Source organism: Anabrus simplex, chromosome 10, assembly GCF_040414725.1.
Source record: "Anabrus simplex isolate iqAnaSimp1 chromosome 10, ASM4041472v1, whole genome shotgun sequence".
Taxonomy (NCBI): domain Eukaryota; kingdom Metazoa; phylum Arthropoda; class Insecta; order Orthoptera; family Tettigoniidae; genus Anabrus; species Anabrus simplex.
In genome coordinates, this window is record NC_090274.1 from 8176362 (window position 1) to 8197861 (window position 21500).

General features: G+C 40.3%; 1 protein-coding gene across 3 annotated transcripts in view; it reads left to right on the forward strand.

Moving 5' to 3' along the window:
• Positions 1–21500, forward strand: part of Taf13 (TATA-box binding protein associated factor 13) — a 42679-nt gene that overhangs the window by 16626 nt on the left and 4553 nt on the right. Inside the window, exon 4 of one of the 3 annotated variants that reach the window (XM_067154973.2) lies at positions 7194–10634. The exons of 1 other annotated variant lie outside the window; for it this stretch is intronic. In XM_067154973.2, the coding sequence (XP_067011074.1) occupies positions 7194–7234 (41 nt within the window). In that variant the 3' untranslated portion in view covers positions 7235–10634. Of the gene's footprint in view, positions 1–7193; positions 10635–21500 lie in introns of those variants that run through there. One more of the 3 variants, XM_067154974.2, reaches the window with a different exon arrangement.

Sequence of the window (21500 nt, forward strand, 5' to 3'; positions counted from 1 at the left end):
GCAAAATTCAACGGCTTCAGCAATCATTTTATAGAAAGGATAATCAATAAACACAAACATCGCCCAAAAACTACCCTCAAAAAAGAAATAACCAAACCTCTAACATTTTCCACCTTCACGTTCAATAATGATATCTACAAGTTAACCAACATCTTTAAGAAACAAGGCGTTAAAGTAGCCTTCAAAACCAACAATAAGAACATGAATGTTTTATACAATACTTCACATATCAACAAGACCAGCAGTTTTTTAAAATCAGGAGTTTATAGGATCAAATGTACCACCTGTAATAAAACCTACATCGGGCAAACCGGGAGAAACTTCATTATCAGATACCACGAGCACACTAACGCAATAAAATACAACAAGTTTTCAGCCATCGGCCAACACATGCAAGATTATAACCATAATTTCACCAATATTGAACAAGACATGGACATCCTCGTATTAGCAAACAAGGGCCCTTTACTGAACATAATGGAAAATTACTACATACACCTAGACCAATACTTTAATGCCAGTCACAATCTCAATGAAATCTCAGAGAAACCCAACATACTCTTCGATCTATTTATCACTTTCCTCAGAAACAATAATGCAGCCAACCTAAACTCAATCCTAAATTTAATCAAAGGTACTTTTCCAAGACAATTACACTTTCTCCCGCACCCTTCAGCCCCACCTTAAGCCCTCTTCCTAAGCCATATTTCATTTCAATACAAGAACTTACTGATTTCCATGATTATAATTTTTACAACACCCCATTTATACTTTATTCTTTGTTAAAAACCTCTTATTATGTATATTCCTTGTATTATTAACTATTACCATAACATCTCATTTCACTTGTTATTCTTTAAAATAATATTGTCTTAGGATTTCGCCACAAATGATCTTTGCTCCAATACGGCTGATGATGACCCCTAGATGGGTCGAAACTAGTACCGTATAATTTTGTAATTTTGTGAGTATATTGTATTGAAAAGGTGGAAACATTTAAGTTATTATTATTATTATTACTTATATATTGTTCAATACGGACCAAAAACATGAAATTCATAACCATCAGAGATTATGTTCAAAAATAAGGTATTGCAGCAAAGGGATTGGGGAATAACATGGTGTATTTTAATCCTCAATAAAATGAACCTGCTTTTAGAAAAATAAAATTATGTTGCATTATATAGAGAACTACCTTGATAGTAACCACGTGGGTGATGCGCACTTGGTCTATAACGTATATTGGTCTCCATACCATTTGCTTTTTTTTTTTTTACCTACGTGAGTAGTGTTTAGCGATGGATGAGGAAAACAGGAGTTGCAATGCACATTTTAAATTAACGGCGATCATGTTCGCTGAAAATAGCAGCAATCGTTTTGTGTAAAGACATGACATGCACTCTTACTGGCATAAACAAAAAGAACAGTTTGAGTGTGCCAAAAAAGCCAGTCTTTTCCTTTCGAGGACTACAATCGGGCCAGTATCCAGAAATTGAAAAGGAACTGTTAAAATATTTAATGGAATTAAGGAACAATGGCTGTTCAGTTTTGTATGAAATGGTACCGTTAAAGGTGCTGGAGATCGTAAAGAAAATCATTATAGGAATCTCTCAGTTTGAAGCAAGTAGGGGGCGGTCGTGTAGATTCATGAGAAGGTGAAACCTTTCTCTTCAAAGGAGGGCATCTCGAGCCAGTGACTGCTGAAAGATCTTACTGATAGTGGTGGAATTCTGTGAGTACTTTAGATTCAAAATCAAAGTTGCATCCATTCCCATTTTTGAGGTTAAAAATGCTTAAAGAGCGTGAAAAATTATGGGAGGAAAGATTATTGTTTGTGACCCTACACCAAGTGCATTGAGATAAATGCCAAGAAAGCTTAGTAAGTTGCAGAAAGATCTTGGCTCTGCTTCCTTAGAATTATACCCGGTAGAAATTCAGTAACTGCACCACAAGTTTTATAGTAATATAATGGATTTGAAATAGTACAACTCGTATGTGGAATGTGTTGTAGAGGAGAGATGTATTCACTACGACAACTAGGGACCTCCACCCCCGCCCCCCAGAAGTACATTTACTTTCATAACCTCCTGGAATTTAGCACTCGCCGTTCTTCATTGCTGAACCACGCAGTAGCATTTCCATAGGCTGAGACATAATCGGATGATGTCATTCCCAACAATCAAGTCAAATACATTCGGTCTTCAATCCCCGCACAATGAAAACACTGCTAATGGTTTTGTCACTAGCCCGAATGATAATTTAATTCAGCCTTTCATCACTGTCCAACGTAGAATATGCTGCTATCGCCCTACGGAATGCTAGAGGCCTAACAGCGGCCCTAACCTGGGGGCTTACACCCTTAGACCCTCTAATGGGTTTGTCACTAGCCCAAATGATAAATTAAAGTTCAAGCGTTGGCTGTCTTGTGCACCAAACAGTCACGTCGTACATGAGAAATCCGTGAGAAAGAAATAGAGGGCAGTGCAATTGTGCCTAGATGTCTCCACTGAAGACGTGGCGTGGTAACTGAACTTATGGCTCATACGATTCTGTCCTAATAATTTTGAAAGGTTCAGTGTTGATGTTTAGATGGGGAAAGTTTAGAGGAGTCAAGTACTTGAAGTCTTTAAATTTCAAACTAGTGTTTGTGATTACAGAAAGAAAGCGTTCACGGGAAGTTTTGTGGCATTCCGTTGTTTTTTTATTATATTCAAACTGGGCACCAAATTACTATTGAATTGGTAGTGAATATAGGTTCCTGCTCTGCCGATAACTCCATAGTTGCCTGATCACGTAAATGGTCCGGCAACGTGGTTAGCCAGTTTGGAGTCCCATTGGCTGAAAAAATTATTTAGTAGACTTACTGTGGTCATCCGTTTGCTACAAACCACCATACTTACCAAGGTTTGCGTTTTGTTTTAAACACACGTCTGTTAGACGGTGGTGTGCTGCTCACTTTCATAGCCTCACTCTTGCCTTTCCCTATCTGACTTCTTTGTCTTGATGTATTTTGTTACACGTGATAAAGTTCATATTTGAGCCTGTATTGTGAAGATCATTACAACAAATGTTCCACCATTACAATACCATAAATAGTCTTTATTGATAATACTACATTAAAATATATTAGTGATACGTGTTTCGTCCCACTTTCGAGACGTCTTGTCACAAACAAAGTCATTAAAAACTTATGGTAAGGACACAATAAAACCATTAGATAAAAAGTCTGTGGATCTTATGGCACGACATATTGACATCTTGTCAAGTCTTGAGTCTTAAAAATACACAAAGTCCAAATGTTGCATGTTTATAAAATGAATTAATCATATAGATAACCCAACATTGTAAAAATATTGCACACGTTATTGCAGAATTCTCTGGTAATAAATGGAGGATAGCCTTTTCTTCACATAGAGTTAACTGAGAATTGATTCATTAGTTCTTTCCCCTTCCACGATATCTTCAGCACCTTCGTGTTCGACCACATCTTGAAAGCATCGATTCTGTTTAGATCTTCTGATTTTATTGGCCAAGTTTCCACATTATGGAAAAAAAAACATCTTATCAGCTATCTGGAGTTTCTGGAATGGCGACATATCTGTCTGGTAGCTATTAATTTGTTGACTCGATAAATTTCGGTTGTGTTGCAGAGATAATAGAAGCTAACTTATTGAACCATTAACTTTTTTTTTCCATTGGCTTTACATCGCACAGACACGAGTAGGTCTTATGGCGACGACAAAATAGGAGAGGTCTAGGAGTGGGAAGGAAGCGGCCGTGACTTTAGTTAAAGTACAGCCCCAGCGAACTATGAACTATTGACTCAATAAAGTTTCATAACCACTCACTAGATCCCACCCATCTCACTACCCTTTTTTATTTTATTTTTTACATGTAAGGTTTGTTCATGCAGCAGTGGAAATTATTCCAGACTGTCAGATGTGTGAGCACATCGTATTTAGAGGGTTTGTACGGTAAGGTTTTGGGATTTTCTGACTGCTAGTTTGGTGTTCTTCTAGACATGGATTTCAGTTTTCAATACGGTTTGAGGACCGTCAGAAGAATTTGGGGATTGTTTGCAGGTTTCTATTGAGACATTGACATTAGCAGCACCTGACACGCATGATCCAATCATCTGCACCGAGCGTTATGAGCATGACCATATTTATTCCCTGTTATTGCCGAAATATAAACAGGAGTACAGCAATGAATACCGTGAATTAATGTAACATACATAACCATTTCATTCTTTGTGGTGTAATATCGTTAATCAGAAACGATTAGACTATAAAAGTGTATACCCACTGGCAATGTAAGTAGGCTTACAGTAATACGATACACTTTTAATTATCTATTATGCTCAGTTACTGGAACCAGTGTTTTTGTGGACACAAATACAGTCACTAATCAAAGTCTGATTCAGTAGTATAATAGGGTATAATCCTTCATATTCGATCAAGAGGGGACAATGGGGAATTACCTTTTGTCACAGAACACATACAGGGTCTCCCCTATAAACTCAGACCGAGAGCACGGTGTTTGTGCTACAGCAGCTGCTTGAGCCCAACTTATGTCACGTGCAGCCACCCTGCTTCAAGCGTGTATACAATCTTATATGAAATGTTACCTTATAAAAGGTGCTGGAAGTGTCAATCTTCATAATGATGGACTTCATAAACACCATTAGGATTTTCTGCACACCACTAGTGAGAGTGACGACTGTTCACACGACCGTTAAGATGAAACCAGGGCTCATCCGAAAACACAAGCTGTGGGTCGAATAAAGGATCATTCAGTGATGCAACATACCACTAACAATATCTCTCTCTTGTGGCTGGATCAGCAGGTTTTAAGCAATGGGCCCGTGTAAACCTGTACGGGTTGATGTGTAACATCTTTGTAGCTGTGTGTGCAGAAGAAACCGAAACCCCTACTTGTTGTGCTAATTTTTGTGAGTGATTTACTTGGTGACCGTTCAAGATTCGGACCAATGTCATCTAGCTTTTTCCTCTTTTAAAACTGTTTGTGTGCACGCATAAATATATTTTTTTGAGCCCTGAGCCAGTAGTTTCAAATGTATTTACAATTACATGAATCTGTGCTCACCAGGAAATAGCTGAACAAACGCATCACGAACCCGTCGAGCCGACTCATACTTAACACGTTCGCGGCCGCTCGGATATCTGCAACCATTACCGTGGTACCGTAATACTTTTTTTGTTTAAAGGGGTTCATTTCTGTGTCCTTATGCATTTTAGATTATTATTTCAATTATTTCAATATTATTTATGTGCGTACGAGTCATGACGCACACGCTACGTCAGCGGCACTACCGATGAGCTTTTCGCCTTCGGTGCCGTTTGACGCAGCGTGTGTGTCATGACTGGTAACGAAGTGAAACAAGGCAACTAATGTTTTGTTCGAATGTAGAACTTCTTTACAACAGAAAAATAAGTTTTTGAACATTTCACACAAAGATACTGTGCAGTAGAATCTTATTATTGCTGTGTGAACAATGCATACTTACATTACTCCATAAGCTGTACAGTGTAACTACAGTAGTCCATACATTGTGCTACAGTGACATTTCCTCGAAAAAAATAACTCTTCTGCCAATGCGTTACATTCAGTTAGTGTTATTCAGTAAGTTGTCATCTGCAATCAAGCGAAAACAATCAATAGGTTTCGCGTCATTTGGCAGTGGAACCTTCATTCCCGGCCGACGAATAAAGTTTATTTGTTTCATTGAGTACGAATTTGAACTCCAAGAAATGGCCCCTGAAATATTGCCCATGTTATTTGGCAGGAGATTTGGAGATGAGATATTAATTAGGTCTTCCTCATCTTCTGTAATGTGAGAATTGGGAGTAGACACTCGACACACACATCCGTGATTAAAATTCTCACTCAGGTGGCTACAGTCACTTTTCACACTGTCATTGCTGTCACTGTCACTAGCGTTCAGGAGAGCTTCCAGACTATCATCATAAATTGCAAATTGCCCGGTGAAAAGGTACTGAAACTTCACTGTTCCCTCTTGACATAGCAGAAATGTATGCCGACTTGTAATGGCTACAGAGATTGTAACTAACAATTGATCTGATGCCCGGATGGCGCATATGTTTCATAACACCTTAATAATGCACAGATAAGAGGTCTGTTTGTTTACATACATATTGGCAGAAATACGAGCTTTAATATTTGGCGCGGAATGTGACGCACGTGTCATCATTGGCCGCGAACGTGTTAAAAATAACTTTTACATACGTAAATACATGATGACTGTCTCACCGGGTAAACAGCTGACATTCAGACTGGCTATTGATGCTCGGTCGAATACATGCTCGCTCCTTGCAAGGTCAAGCACCCTCCCCCCCCCCTTGTACAGCTGCTTAGGTCTCGGAAAGTAGAAACTCTGCAGGACAGTTTGGGTTTATGAGAGAGCCCCTGTGTTACGTATAACGTGAACCAGACGCGTGACGCGGTATATGCCGTGTAGAATCTGTCTTTGAATTCACCCTCACTGTAGAGCACATCTAAAGTGTCATTGTATGATGATACACAGAAGCAGTATATTAGTTGCCGATACAGAGTACAGTCTGCGCATGTGTCTGCCAAGTTGACAAACAAATACGTTTTGTTCAGGACCCTCTAAAGTCGTGAGCAATTTTCAAGCTGATAGATATATCTTACACAAGTTAACCATTCGGTATCTCACGTTCCAGAGACTGGGCACATTGGTTTGGTACATCTACTTACTGCACGATCCCTCCCAATGACTGTCGGCTTTGGTACAGTATAGAGTTATACTTCCCTTCAGAACAGTAACCACCACTGATATAATCATTGCAGTTGTGAATTTTTCAGATTTGTAGTTAACTAGAAATTATGTTTCATAAAAAATGTATATAAATCAAAGATCAATAAAACCTAGGAATGACAATATAACTCTATGCAGACGACATACATGACAGGTCTGCATGAGGAAAATGAACAACTGAAGGGAGAATCTGTGACAAACTCCACCTCAGAAACAGCCTATCCACACTCTCCAGAGTGTTCTCCAGGCACTGACCAACTAACTGTGACGTAGTGTCGGTCACTCCTGCATCTCTACGCTCTGTTTGTCACAACCTTAACTAGTTGAGTCTAGTTTTTTTTTTCCCCAGCCTGAATATATTTTCATCTTTTAGGTCATTCTGCTCGCGGCAGAGGAGACGAGTTGGAAGGTTAGCTCGGTGGGTTGGCGCACGATTCCAGGTCAGATCCTCCATGTTTCTCTCTACGATCCTCGTAGCCGTGCAGTAATCTGCAAATGACCTCACAGCTGGAGAATAACTTCTATCAATCCACTAATGAAGCAAACTGAACACACGCAAGTTCAGGGGCTGGTGGAGCTCCCATTTGAGCGTCGGCTGGACAGAATGCCAACGAAATAAGAATCTTATATATTCTTGGGAAATTTCTTTTTTTAATTCCATTCTATCTACCTTCAGCTAATTTTCTGCATTATGCTTATTCAAACATTTGTTTATTATGGGGCAAATTTTTGATGACTCTTGTTGTAGAAGTTTATTTGCTGCGTGGGAGGGAAACTATTTCTGAATTGTCAGTTTCACTCTGTCATCGGTGTGAAAACGCGTGCTGCCGAGGAACTACTTCAGATGTAGAACATCGTGTTGGTCACTAGGCACTGTAGCGAGGAAGGTTGAATTGCTTTCTGCCGAAAGACTGGATGGTTGCATGCGTTTGAACATCGCCTGGTGACTGCCACGTCTTCCTGCGTCTGAAGAAGTTTCTCAATGGCTCACATTTTCATGACGGTGACAAGGTGAAAATGACAATTAAAAAGTGCTTTCTCCCATGGGCAACAGAGTTTTTCACAGCGATTGTTTGCAAACTCTTGTTCTATAATACAAGAAATATTTGAATAAGTGCGGAAAATTACAATAAAATGTCGTTCATCCAGACTAACCGGGACCAAAGGCAATCTGGATAATCAAAAGTCCAGGTTGTGTCGGTAATAAGCAAAAAAAAACCCTTAAATGAGGAGACTTACCTTTTATGATGACGTTTTGTAAAAAAATTATGTACATAGTATTGTTTACAAGATGTTAAAAATATTTTTAAAATCTTAATCACATAAAATCAGATCATTTCTTAACAGGGAATTGGTCCACTGTCTTCTGTTTCTAACATTGCAGGGCTGAGTGGCTAAGACGGTTGAGGTGCTGGCTTTCTGACCCCAAATTGGCAAGTTTGATCCTGGCTCAGTCGGGTGGTATTTGAAGGTGCTCAGGTACATCAGCCGTGTGTTGATAGATTTACTGGCACGTAAAAAAGTCCTGCGGGACTAAATTCTGGCACCTTGGCGTCTCTGAAAACCGTAAAAGTAGTTAGTGGGACGTAAAGCCAATAATATTACTATTATCTGTTTCAAACGTGTGTGGTGTTCGAATGAAGCACAGTCACACAAACACTCTTATCATTAATAGCTCAGCTGGGGTGGTATCAGGCTGAAGCTCCAAGTATGCCATAATGTTCGTCAGCCTGCATGTGTCGTCTGCTGTTGCGGTGTTTTCGCCCCCTCCTCGTTCGTGTCATCTTCTTTTTGACTGTCTACTGCAGATGCGGATGCCGCTATAATTTCTCCTTCTTCTGGTCATGATAAGATATAGCGGTTCACACTACAGCACGCCTGGCTACAAAGGGAGGCCATTGAAATCGTCCAATAGCTTCAGCCATAAGGAGGAATGTGAACGGGTGAACAAAGCCTGGTTTCCAGTCCTGAAAGCTTTAAATTCTGGAGGATACAATGGCCGTGGCAGATTAGAAAAGGCCAAGGCAGCTCGACCTGCATCGGGCTCCTTAATGCTTCAGAACCGTTGGCCGAAGAACAGCCAGTCGGTGACTGCCCCTTCAGCATGGCAGACCAATAGGGTAGCAGTGCACCGTAGCCTGCACTATATAATGAGGTGGAATTGCAACACCACTTCATTCCGCTGAGACTGCTATTGAAGTCAGTCGGAACCACGGCCTATAAGCCCAGAAAATACAGACGTGATCTCATGAACAACTTCCGTTGGACATACTGATATGAGAGTGCTTGTGCTATCCTGCTGGAAGTATCCATGTTGGTTTTCTTCTTCGGGTAGTATTTCAGGGGATGTTCGCAAAACTTAATTCACAACACATTGTTGCCTTCACTGCATCGTAAAGAAATAGAGAACAATCTTGCACTACGCTAGCCTTTTAGTTGTGTAATGAGACTTCATGAATTGCATACAGAATTTTGGTGTACCAATACCATGTATTCTGAGCATTCACATACCTGCTAAGATGAAACCTAGCTTCGTAGCTCATTAAAAGAAGTTTGGGTTCCACTGTTTTGTCGCATACAGATAGTAAAATCAACCTCAAATATTAGAGCACGCAGCCAGATCGGTGAGGGGTAATTTATGAGCCATTGACACTTTATATGTATGAAACTTGAGTTCTTTAAGACCTGTCACGACAGAAAGTTTGAAATGCACTTTCTTGCACAGGCTAGTGAATTGTATTTTTTTTGGGACTTGTTTCTTTCTAACTATGGAAGGTCTTGATGCGTATTGCTCCACCACTGAATGCATTTTGTAAGCTCTCATTTTCTTCACATTAATGCGGAACATTGTCTTTAGTTATGCCGTATTTTCTTGCGACTGCACAGTTATTCTTCATTTCCGCGTGTTTAATAACCGTCAATTTAAACTTGCTATCATAATATCGACGGCCCATTGGAATTTTGCTGGCAGTACCCGTTCTATGTGTCTTTACAATACGACTATCCATCATGAAAATATTCCTGCAGTCTATAAAACTCTTACTAAGCGTCAGATACAGTAGATGCGTTATAAATCTGCCACTGAGTAATTGTGGCCTTTCTAAGAATTTGAAGGGTTGCATGTTTCGATGCCATTCTGCAGATTTGAGAAACTTTTTTTAGAACCAGTAAACACAGACGTTACGACCGGTTGTTGTGGCTAGGGATGTATAATAAAGATGCAGGCGTTGATGGTCAGCGAGTTTTGTGCACACGCACGGGGAGGTGAAGGGAAGGCAGCGTGGTTACTGTGGTAGCCGCCAGTGGTGTTCAGTACTGTTAGGTTGCAAATGTAGGACGACCCTTGATTTTTCACAGGAGATTCTGAGAAAAAAATATCTTCTTGGATTTGGAGGAATATGATAATAAGCATATTTCATACAACCTAATTTTTTAAGGTATGTCTCAGTATGTATGACATTTTCACTGTAACACACTGTATCAGATGCAGCCCTCTTGTGGGACCTCCTACTGCCCATGATTCCTCGGTGTGTTAGGTTTGCTTCAACGGAATAAATTTAATAACAGTGTGCCAAGATAGGATACAGTGTGCATGTTGCTGGGGCTTTCTGTTTCCTAATATCACCTATGTGTTTGCTGCACCCTTAACCCCCTGCACTGACCTGAGCTCCATTAAATGATGTGGTACTGTGTTTTCATTTGCAGATAATACTGACGAAGGCACTTGAGTGCTGAAATGAAAAAAAAAAATAAGGTACTGGCTCTTGTTACATGTTATTTACTACAATTGTTAATAAAGAAGTTACCATTTGTAGTTTGATCTTTGATATTTCCTCATCCATCCTTGTACAACCCCCCCCTGTCACTTCAAAATCCTGTCGTCAAAGTTTTGTTGACGATTGCCATGAAGAGTACATTTCAAAAGACGTTAAGGTGTATATTTTTGTCTTGCTGAGTGTTGTTGTTGTTATTATTATTATTATTATTAGTATTATTGAATCTCCGATATACATAACCCTATTACACAAAAGGTATGTTAGTGTTATCGTTTTACGAAATATAATGATTTATTACATAAAATCTCAGATATTATAATGGCTTGAAGTAACTCACAAAAACAGAACAACATCTCTGAGTGGTGGTGAGAAGTGGATTTCACATTAGTTCAAATGAGCTACTAAGTTGTGTCCTTTGCCATCATGTAACGGTAATTCGAACAAAAGGTGAGTAACCGTTTGCTCGACGTTTCTGCACTGGTACTGGTAATTGGCTGCTATATGTATGCTGAATCTCTGAAAATAAGTTTTGAACTTGCCATTTCCACCAATGAACTGTCTAGAGATGTAAGACTCACTGAAGAATTTGGATTCGAGTCGCTGGAACACTGTTTGAAAAAAAGAGGTTTCTCGTGTTGCTGCCATTTTTACTGCTGGTCCAAATCATATTCCATCCAGTTATGCTTTTATTATGAACTTCTCTTTTAACAAAAGCTCAAGGAATTTTGTTGAAGCTATAATGCTCCTCATTTTCTGCTCTGGCTTTGGCAAGTGGGTCTGCTCGTCCCTGCATGGCCCTTGACCCAAGTGATGCATATATGTGAGGAGGTGTTCAGGACTAATCTTCTGGTGTTTACAGCAATTGGGTTGGGTTGTATTTATCACTAACTGTTTTGACTGAGATCTGGGAATCCCTTATATATCTTCGCTGATTTCCCAAGATCAGAGCACCATCTGACTGCCTGTTCACCGGGCGAGTTGGCCATGCGGGTAGGGGCGCGCAGCTGTGAGCTTGCATCCAGCAGATAGTGGGTTGGAACCCCACTGTTGGCAGCCCTGAAGATGGTTTTCCGTGGTCTCCCCATTTTCACACCAGGCAAATGCTGGGGCTATATCTTCATTAAGGCCACGGCCGCTTTCTTCCCATTCCTAGGCCTATCCTATCGTCGCCATGAGACCTATCTGTGCCGGTGCGACGTGAAACAAATTTGAAAAAAAAAGAAGACTGCCTGTTCTAGAGCAAATAGCTAGGACTGAAAAACAGTATTTGTAGGAGCCAGTTTGTAACCTCTGCTGAATTCTTCATTATCAGCAAAAACTACGAAGGAGCAACCCACCAGTGCACTTTGACTATTTGTGTCGACAGAGCGAGAGTCATCTGTGTGTGTATCAAAATCTTGTCTTGCATCATAGCCATCATTTGTTATGCATTCGTGGTATACACCTGGGTGACCAAATTCAATAAAATGACTCTTGTTTTCCACGGGGAAGCATATGCCAAGGGTGCCCACATGGTCTTATTGATGCCTCATACTGAGAAGATTTTATGAACCCTTACTTCACTATCAGCTGTCAAGGGGTAGAGAAGGGTCCACCTATTCAATAGTCGATGAGCTGCCATACTTAGGGGTAATTTTAGACAGAAAATTGACCTTCCGGGCTCATCTTAATCATCTTCCTGTAAAGGCTGACAAGATACTTAGAGAGCTGACTTTTTCTACCAGACCAACCTGGGAATGAGATCTTTCACACTAAAAGTATTTAGTATGTTCAATATTGATTGGCACTCCCGCTATAATTCCTGCAAAGTAGCAGTTTGAAATGTGTGCGTGAAGATAGGCTTTAGCACTGTCTACTGCCACCAGATAGTGTTGCTGCTTCCTATAGGTGGCGCATTGCAGTAGCACTTGTTCCGGCTTACGAGTGCGCTGGTGGACATCAATAAGGCAACATGGAAACAGACAAGCATGGGCAATGGTGGACAGTGTGGTTTCTCTGGAGGAAAGGAGAGACTGCTTCAGACATCCACAAGAGGTTAGTAGCCATGTGTGGGCAAACAGCACCCAGCCGCAGACGTGTGTTTCCTTGGGTTTTAGAGATCTCAGGGACTGTGCTGTAAAACGCAAAAGCACTGGACGTCCAGCAATTTCACGCAAACCAAACAGTGCCCAGCGTGTGAATGGCTTGAAATGGGGTACAGGCGAATCACGTTTGATGAAGTAGAGAAGGCAACAGAAGATCAAGTCCACTGTGAAAGCCACTCTCAATCTCTCTCACCGTGCCAGCCCAGAAATAGTTGACCTGCCGATGCGCCAAGGTGACGCAGGACTCCCTCCACGAGCAGATGTGTCACATCTAGCTGCCATAAATCACGGCTTCCGGCTGCTAATGTCACTTGAGCTGACTGTTGCGACGCTAGTGCAGGAGGTCCTCCGTACTGCAGTTGTTCAGGAGTGTATCGAATGAAATGCGACAATTGTGAGGCTAGCTATATCGGACGTACTGGAAGAAACTTCTTTATCCGTTACAATGAACACATTAACAGCTGCCTCTGTGGATCCGTAGTAGAGTGTCGGCCTCCGGATCCCAAGATAGCGGGTTCAAACCCGGCAGAGGTAGTCGGATTTTTGAAGGGCGGAAAAAAGTCCATTCGACACTCCATGCCGTACAATGTCGGCATGTAAAAGATCTCTGGTGATACATTTGGTATTTACCCGACAAAATTAATTAAATCTCAGCCATAGACGCCCAAGAGAGATCCGGTTCACTCTGTCTGCCATCTAGCGGACCTAGAGTAAAACGGAACGTCGAAATGGACGAGCAGACAGCCAAATGGCATCAAATCAAAATGTCTGCACACGGTAGCTGAGGCCATACGATTATTATTATTATTATTATTATTATTATTAACACATTAACGCCTTAAAACATAATCACTTTTCGTCTATAGCTCAACATAACGAAGATAATAAGCATAATTTTACAAATATTGAAAACGACATGCAGATTCTAAGTATGATCCCCAAGGGCCCTCTGCTCAATATAAGGGAAAAATTTCACATTCCTATAGATCAATATGCAAACCCAAATTATAACTTAAATGAAATTAGAGATAAACTTAATATCCTCTTTAATACAGTCATCCCGATTTTAAAAAAACACCTACATAAAAATAGTTAAAAAACAGAATCCTGTACATATCAAGGAACCTCCCGAATGCACGCCCAGCCATACCTCACCTCCCCCAATCATTGCCCCTGTTGCACCTCCACTTTCTTCTCTGTTACCGCAAGTACCAGCCCTAGACGCACACGGAGCAGTGCACGACGTGCTCCCTAACTACAAATTCGACCAGTCAACAGTACTATGAAAATAAACACTTATTCCACACGTTCATTGGACATTTCATTGACAAAATTGTTATACTTCATTTTCTTCTCTGTTCTCGCAGGTTACTGCATGTCCAACAAATCTACAAAGAGGGAGCATCTGCACCTACTCAATATCTTTTAACGAGATTAGTACCAAGGAAACTAATGACACACCACAATATTTTGATGTAAATCATTCAATATTCTTAACTTTATGAACTTACAAGATAAACAATACACATCGTTGAACATTCTAGAATGCTTGGTACAAACATGCCTGTGAACGTACATAATGCTTTACCAACATTAATATAACTCCAAAGCATACCGCAAGAATACTGTGGACATTTTATCGTATTTTAATGTATTATATGTTATTAGTTTTTATCACATCCATGTCCTAGAATGCTTAGTACAAACATACCAATGAACGTATGCAACGATTCACCAATATGAACTAAACTACAAAGTATACCTCAAAAATGCTATAAACATTCTACGTGTAGAAATTGTATTTCACCAAATTATCTATTACTCACAAACAGTACACAGTATATTAAGTTAGCTTTAGATCTCATGACGAGCTGAGGATGACCTCTGTGAAGCTCGAAACCGGTACTGTATTGATTAGGTGGATGGTACCTATTCTTTGTGATTGTGAATTAGCTGAATAACTGTAGATAAGGTGTACACCTACCCGGATACCTCGCTGTTGTTGACAGAGTAGCTTCTTGTGATGCAGGCCAGGTTGGAGGTGTTCTCTGTGACTATCCCCCTTCAATAATATAATATGTTTCTAAGTACCGGATCATCCCAAAAGTATTTCTGCTGACACATTTTACTTCTTTTCAACAAACACGGAGGACTGTGCTATACGGCATCTCTTGAAAATAATCCCACGTCAACGACTTGCATTGCGTTTCAGATATCGTCCTAAAGTTCTCACATGCAGTTAGACATGATTACACATTGCACAGTCATATACTGAAGTACCTAATCATGACTCGAATACTCTATAACGTTGTAAGTAATTATTTTCTTCGCGACCGCAATGTCGGTGAACACAAGCCGTGGTCATAGGATATCGAATGTGCGGTCTCATAAATTATGAGTGATAACGATGTACACGTACAGTAGCCATCAGTTTCTGTACTTGGCCTGCTCATTCGTGCACTTACCGCTGCATACAATCCCAGAATGCATATCCTTTACTGCGTCAATATAGACCTCAGTAGAAATGAAAGGTCTAGTCGCTTGTTGACACATGTTTTTAGAATGGAGGAGGCCTGCAGTTGGCTATTCGCATACTCGGTACATTCACCTCAGTCTACCTGTAGGTCTACAACACGCTGTACGCTGCACAGTGCAGGTACAACGCTCTCGAGATTTCTGGAGACTAGCGCAAACACTGTTCAGACAGCCAATAGCTATTTCAAGCTACACCACTGTTCTTTACTATCTTCACTCAAAGACTTTGTACAGTTTTTTGCATTTGTCAAGATATGTTCTGTATTTTCACTGGCGCGTAGTTTGCACACACAGTTTTCGTTCGGTTGGTGGAAATAGGGATTTTCACAGAACTTACGGTGGAATCGGTGAACAGCTAGATGTGGGATGGCGCTTCGTAATTCCTAGTTGAGACCCACCCAACTTCTATCCATCATGGCATCCGATAGTCCGACTCGTTGGCTGAACGGTCAGCATACTGGCCTTCGGTTCAGAGGGTCGCGGGTTTGATTCCCGGCCGGGTCGAGGATTTTAACCTTAATTGGTTAATTCCAATGGCACGGGGGCTGGGTGTATGTGTTGTCTTCATCATCATTTCATCCTCATTACGACGCGCAGGTCGCCTATGGGAGTCAAATAGAAAGACCTGGACCTGGCAAGCTGAACCCGTCCTGGGATATCCCGGCACTAAAAGCCATACGACATTTCATTTTATATGGCATCCGATGTGTAGAACTCTTCAAGAATCTCATTTCTCTTTTCCTCCTGCTGTCCGGTGTGTTCTGATGTCTGCACTGTAAGACGTGGTAGTAGCATTTTATTTCTAATGTCCTCAATAAAGAAGTTTTCCTTTGCTAGCTCGTAGGCTAATAGTGATTGTGCTGATTTTGATATGCCCAAGGTCAGTTTCTGATTCCTGATATTTTGAGGTGTTGCCATATTAGTTCAATGCTGTATGTAACAATTGGCATTATTTTTGTTCTGCCATTGCTGTTAGAGAAAGTTTTCTTTGGTCCATTATACTACATGTATTCCTTGTATAGCAGCAACTGTTCTCCCTTGAACGTGGATTTTTTGAAGGATAGTCCGGTCGTCTGTAAGGTAATTCCTAGATGCGGGAAATATGACTCTTTGTGTAGGATTATCGTGTCTCCGCTGCCTTCCCTTTCTGTAGATCACATGAATTTTGTTTCTTTTGATTTTGAAGTCGTTTTCTTTTGCCCAATCCTCTAAACATTCTACTGCTGTTTGTAGATCTTCTCTCTCCGTTGATCCTAAGACCATGTCATCTCCGTATAATATTAACGCAATGTCCAATCCTTCTGTTATGTTTGATTACACCAGCTTTTTAATGTTAAATAATGCCAGGCTCGTTGTATCATCCTACAGTACTCCATTTGTTTGTGTCATCATTCCATTGTTTATTATTCTTCTTCTTGGGACACCGTCTCCCTATGAAAGTTATGATAATCCTCGAAAGATTTCAATGGAAGTTCGTCCATACCAGTGGCGCAGGTCTGTGAGCCAGGAATTTAAGTGATGCGTCGAATAGGGATCAAACCACCAAAATCTGTATTATGAGTTAATTGCAAAAAACGCCATCTTGGACTAGAGTTAGATCCCTTTTTCCACGTGAGACAGAAGTTCTCCACTCTCCACCACAGCAGCAAGTTCCGAATTCTTCCACATGATTAGGCCACTATGCAGGAATGTACATATAGATCCTTATTTTGATGAGACCTCACTTTCAGAAAGAATGTCTGTTAGATCCCTTTTTGGCTCATCACTTCAATTTCTCTGCCTCTCCACAGATCATTTTCCTTCAATTTTCCCCTCGATGTCAAGTTCATATCGTTCACTTCTCATCATGTGTCCGATGTAGCTGAGCTTGATGGTTGTTAGAAGCTCCTTTTTCTTATTTAACAAGTTGAGGACTTCCTTTCTATCCAGGAAATTCGAAGCGTTCTCCTGTACAAGTACATTTCGAAAGCTTCAGTCCGTCTCTCCAGCAAAGGATTGAGCGTCCAGCCTTCAAAAACCAAATAGAAGGGCAGGGAAAAAACATAGCATCGCAACATCTGAACATATCTACTGGTGAATAGGGCCCTCATACTGTTGAATGAATTTTTGGCTTACCCTGTCCTGGATAAGATTTCTTTCTCGGGATTGCAGTTCTCAGTCCCAGGATATTTGAAGAGTGACACTTGGCTGAAAATTGTGTTGTTGATGTGCAGGGAATCTTGCTTAGGTGTTTTTGAAAATACAATCAGCTTGGTCTTGCCAATATTCATGAACAGGCCAAAAGCTGTACTGATACTTACTATATGATGTTAATAATAATAATTTTAAGATCAGTAACACAACCAAATCATCAGCGAAGCAGATGGTATTAATGACATTTGTTGTTTATTGCTATTGTGTTTTTGGTTAAGATTTCCTGATGATTTGTTCTATTTAATTTTCTTGTCCAGTTATTTTACTTTACTTTTGTATTAGCTCCTCACTATTCAGAGAGTCAAAACCTCTTTCAGTGTCTATAATGACAGCCATGTATTTGCCTTCTGTTATCCACAAGGCATTTTCAATTTGTTCTATTAGGTATGTTGCTGTGTCTAGTGTCCCTTTCCTGAACCCTGAACGAAAACATGCAAAAGTTAATAATTCCGAGTGGAATCATTAGATGATTATTGAATCACTCAAGTCCTTCAGGGAAGCTTGCAAATTAGGCGAAAAAGGTGCAACAGTTTTATTATTAAAATACTGTGAGTTTCTCTCATCAGCTGGCAGGCGCACCCAGCTTATCTGCCTCCCGTTGATTCATCACTTCCTGTTACACGGCGCAGCAAGAGCAAGGGAATCAGTGTTCTCCCCAGAAATTTTCGTCAGCTGCTGGCATGAATAAGTTGCCCAGCGGGGAATTCTACGTAAAACTTCAATATGAAAAAAAAATCAATTCATTCCCCTCAGGGCCTTAACAATGATATCTGACAGGTAAATATTAACTGCAAAATTGAACATGACAAGACATAACAGAGTATTTTGAACTTCTAGTGTTCTATTGCTTGTTCATAATCATGGAACAGAGGACTTGGGCCTACCACTCGGTTGCTGTGGACATGTGGACTGCCATACGGGTTTGTGACATCATGCGGAATAGAGGGCTCGCCTGCGATTGCCCGCTAATCCAGACCCCGCTCACGCACGACACTACGTGGTGGTCGAGCTAAACTTTTGATGTTGTATGTAATTGATGCAATTATGCTGGCAATAATTATCATTTAAATTAACAGTTTTACAGTATTTACATGTTAATTTGGAGCACCCAGTGACTCATATGTAGTAATATTATGTAACTAGCACGTATCTAGGTTATATTAGCCGGGCGGTCTCTAAAAACAGCTGGGCGTGCGCCCATTATAAAGGTCCTAGGGAGAACAGTGGGAATGCCCGCACTTCACAGTTCAGGTCCGTGCTTAGAACGTGTATTAAGAGTTGATCTGTTCTCGAGTTGTGAAGTGTTGCTTTGGGGTATAATTCTCACAATGTCTCCACATGTGTAGACGGCAGACGAAACCAAGTCTTGCAGGGAAGTCATTAGGTGATTTGTAACATAATTTCCAGGTGTACGCCCTCCGTACAGAGAGATTGTGCAGAAACTCGTATAACTGGGTCTGTACTCAATAAGAAGTGAAATTTAAAAAAAAACATGTACTTAACAAGGAAAAAATAAATGAAATTGCAGAAATATTAGAACATGCACCTAAAAAATCTCTAAGACAACTTGGACAGCAAGCCGGGGTTTCAAAGAGCTCAGCATGGCGGGATAAGAAAATGTTAAAATTGAAATCATATGAGGTAACTGTTCTTAATTTTAATTGTTATTTCATGTCATGCACAGATAAAGTGAGCGAAGTGCGGGGAGTGATGAGTCAACGGGAGGCAGATAAGCTGAGTGCACTTGCCGGCCGACTGATGAGAGAAATTCACTGGACATGCATGTTTAAAATTTTTCCTGTATGAAACAATCAGTTTCCTGTGCTGTATTCATTGCTGAGCATGAGATGGGCTTTAGTCTGTGCATGCAGGGTAGAGATTAGTTCTGGTAGTGGCCGTAGTTATCAGCAGAAGCACATAACTTACCAAATCTATCGTCTGCCTCCCAGGAAAGCAGAAGAAGACATCCTCCGAGTAGAGAAAGAGGAGCCGTTTCCCGTCGCCGCAGGTTGTTCGTACTACGGATGCATCGCTAGTCTTTTACAGCATTGAGCCAGCTCGTTTTATTGGTTGCAATTTGTTTGTAAGATTATGGATTGCGCAGTTTGCTCAGACAACTCTCCAGGTTTGATAGCTTGGAGGCTGGAGGGAGGTTTGAATTTACAATGAAGTGGGGGTTAGGTTTGCCTGTCTGTGAAGGTCTGTATAAAGTCAAGAATAGGTCTATGAACTTGTTTGAGTTTCAGAAAGCTTTTGGGTATTCTTAAGTACAGTAGAACCTTGTCAATTTGGCCCCTTGTCTGGATAATCCAGATCAGTATAGAGAAACAGAATTATAAATATCAGTTAAGATGCCTTGCATAGTAATCAGAGAGAGAGCTAAAACTTACAGATAAACATTTTAGAAAATAATAATAATAATAATAATAATGTATTTTCTCTGAGAATAAGAGCTTTAATTGGTGCACACAATCGTACTGTGCTTGGTGCAGAATTTGACATCACGAACAGTGTCGGACTGGAAGAAAAGCAGGATAATTATTTAAGATTTTTGTTTCAAAATACAAAAAAAACTGCTTGGATAACAGACATAAATCTTCTAAACTCCAAACTGAAGCTGTTAGTAATCTGGAAATATGTTCCATACGTGTTGTGTTTGGTATAAAGGAAGTTTTATGCAAGTTATCTTTTATTGATTTTTTTCCCATATGTTCTCTGGTTAACCTGGATTTTCGTTATCCTGGATTGACTCCGGTCCCCGTTAATCTGGCTTAATAAGGTTCTACTGTACTGAAGTATGTTGGTTAGTTTTTTTTTTTTTTTAAGGACTTCAGTCTTGAGAAATACTGACAGGGTTGGTGGTGGTGGTGATAGTGCAAGGATTATTTTAAAGGAAGTTGTTGTCAGTTTTAAAATTGTCAAATTTATATTCTTGTTTCTCTTAAAATTTAGTAGCTAGGATTTCAAAATTTGTAGAGTTTTAGCATTCCTTGTGAGTACATTCTACACAAAATAAGGGACAACTTTTCTGACCTTCCTTCAAAAATAAACAATTTCAGTTTGCGAACTTGGGATCATGAATCAGACACACTACCACTGGTCCACCGAGATGGCTGTAATTACATATATCTTCGCTATAGACTGTTATCCATTTCAGCGTTCAGTCTGCATTCGCCTGTGTCCCTACCAACACAATACTGTCAGCGAAGAGCATAGCCCGGGGGTTGGATCTCTCATACCTTTGGCCAGTTCATCTGTTAAAAGGCTGAATAGTTATGGACCTAGTGCTGAACCTTAGTGCTGACCTACAGTCAGAGGGAAGCTTTTTGTGGGTCTCACACTACGCTCATGTGTACTCGATTATCCACATATAAAACTAATTCCTGCCAGTATGTAGCTGGAATTTTAGTCTTCTCCTGATATGAGGATTTGCGTTCTCCACATTTTACTGAGAGATTCTTTGACTAGCAAAGAAAAAGGACAGACTTCTTTTCAAAGCATATTAAAGTAAGAGTGCTCCTTATTAAGGCATAATAAAACCTGTTTCAAAAATCCTGACTTTTAAAGCAATATCTAATAATATTAAAATTGTAGATGTAGCAATAAAAATAGTGACATTGGTGACAAAAGTAAATAAGGAAGTAGACGATAGAGGCGATTTTTTGTAGAGCTGAAGTAATATGCCCTTTTCTATACCTCAGTTTGTTTTATAACTCAATCATTTTCAGTGTCTTCAAGCACTTGTTCGAATCTTGCAGTGTGGTTTTGTTATTTCTTCACCACTTGTCCTAAGCCGAGTCTAACCATTGGTCTCCCTCTGCGTCTTGTACCCTTCATCCTCCTCCATTCGCCTCGCGTCCCCCCACAAATCTGAGTCCACCGAGCTTTCATTCCCGTACAGCAAAGTTGCTCTGAAAACAGACCGGTGTAAAGATAATTTCATCCGGGAGGCGATTACTTTTGTACAGAATACTGCTGATCGCAACTGCGAGCTCACTGCATTATCTTTGTTGCACCTTATTTCAATCTCGCTTACTATACTACCATCCTGGGAGAATATACATTCTAAATACTTGACATTATCTACCTGTT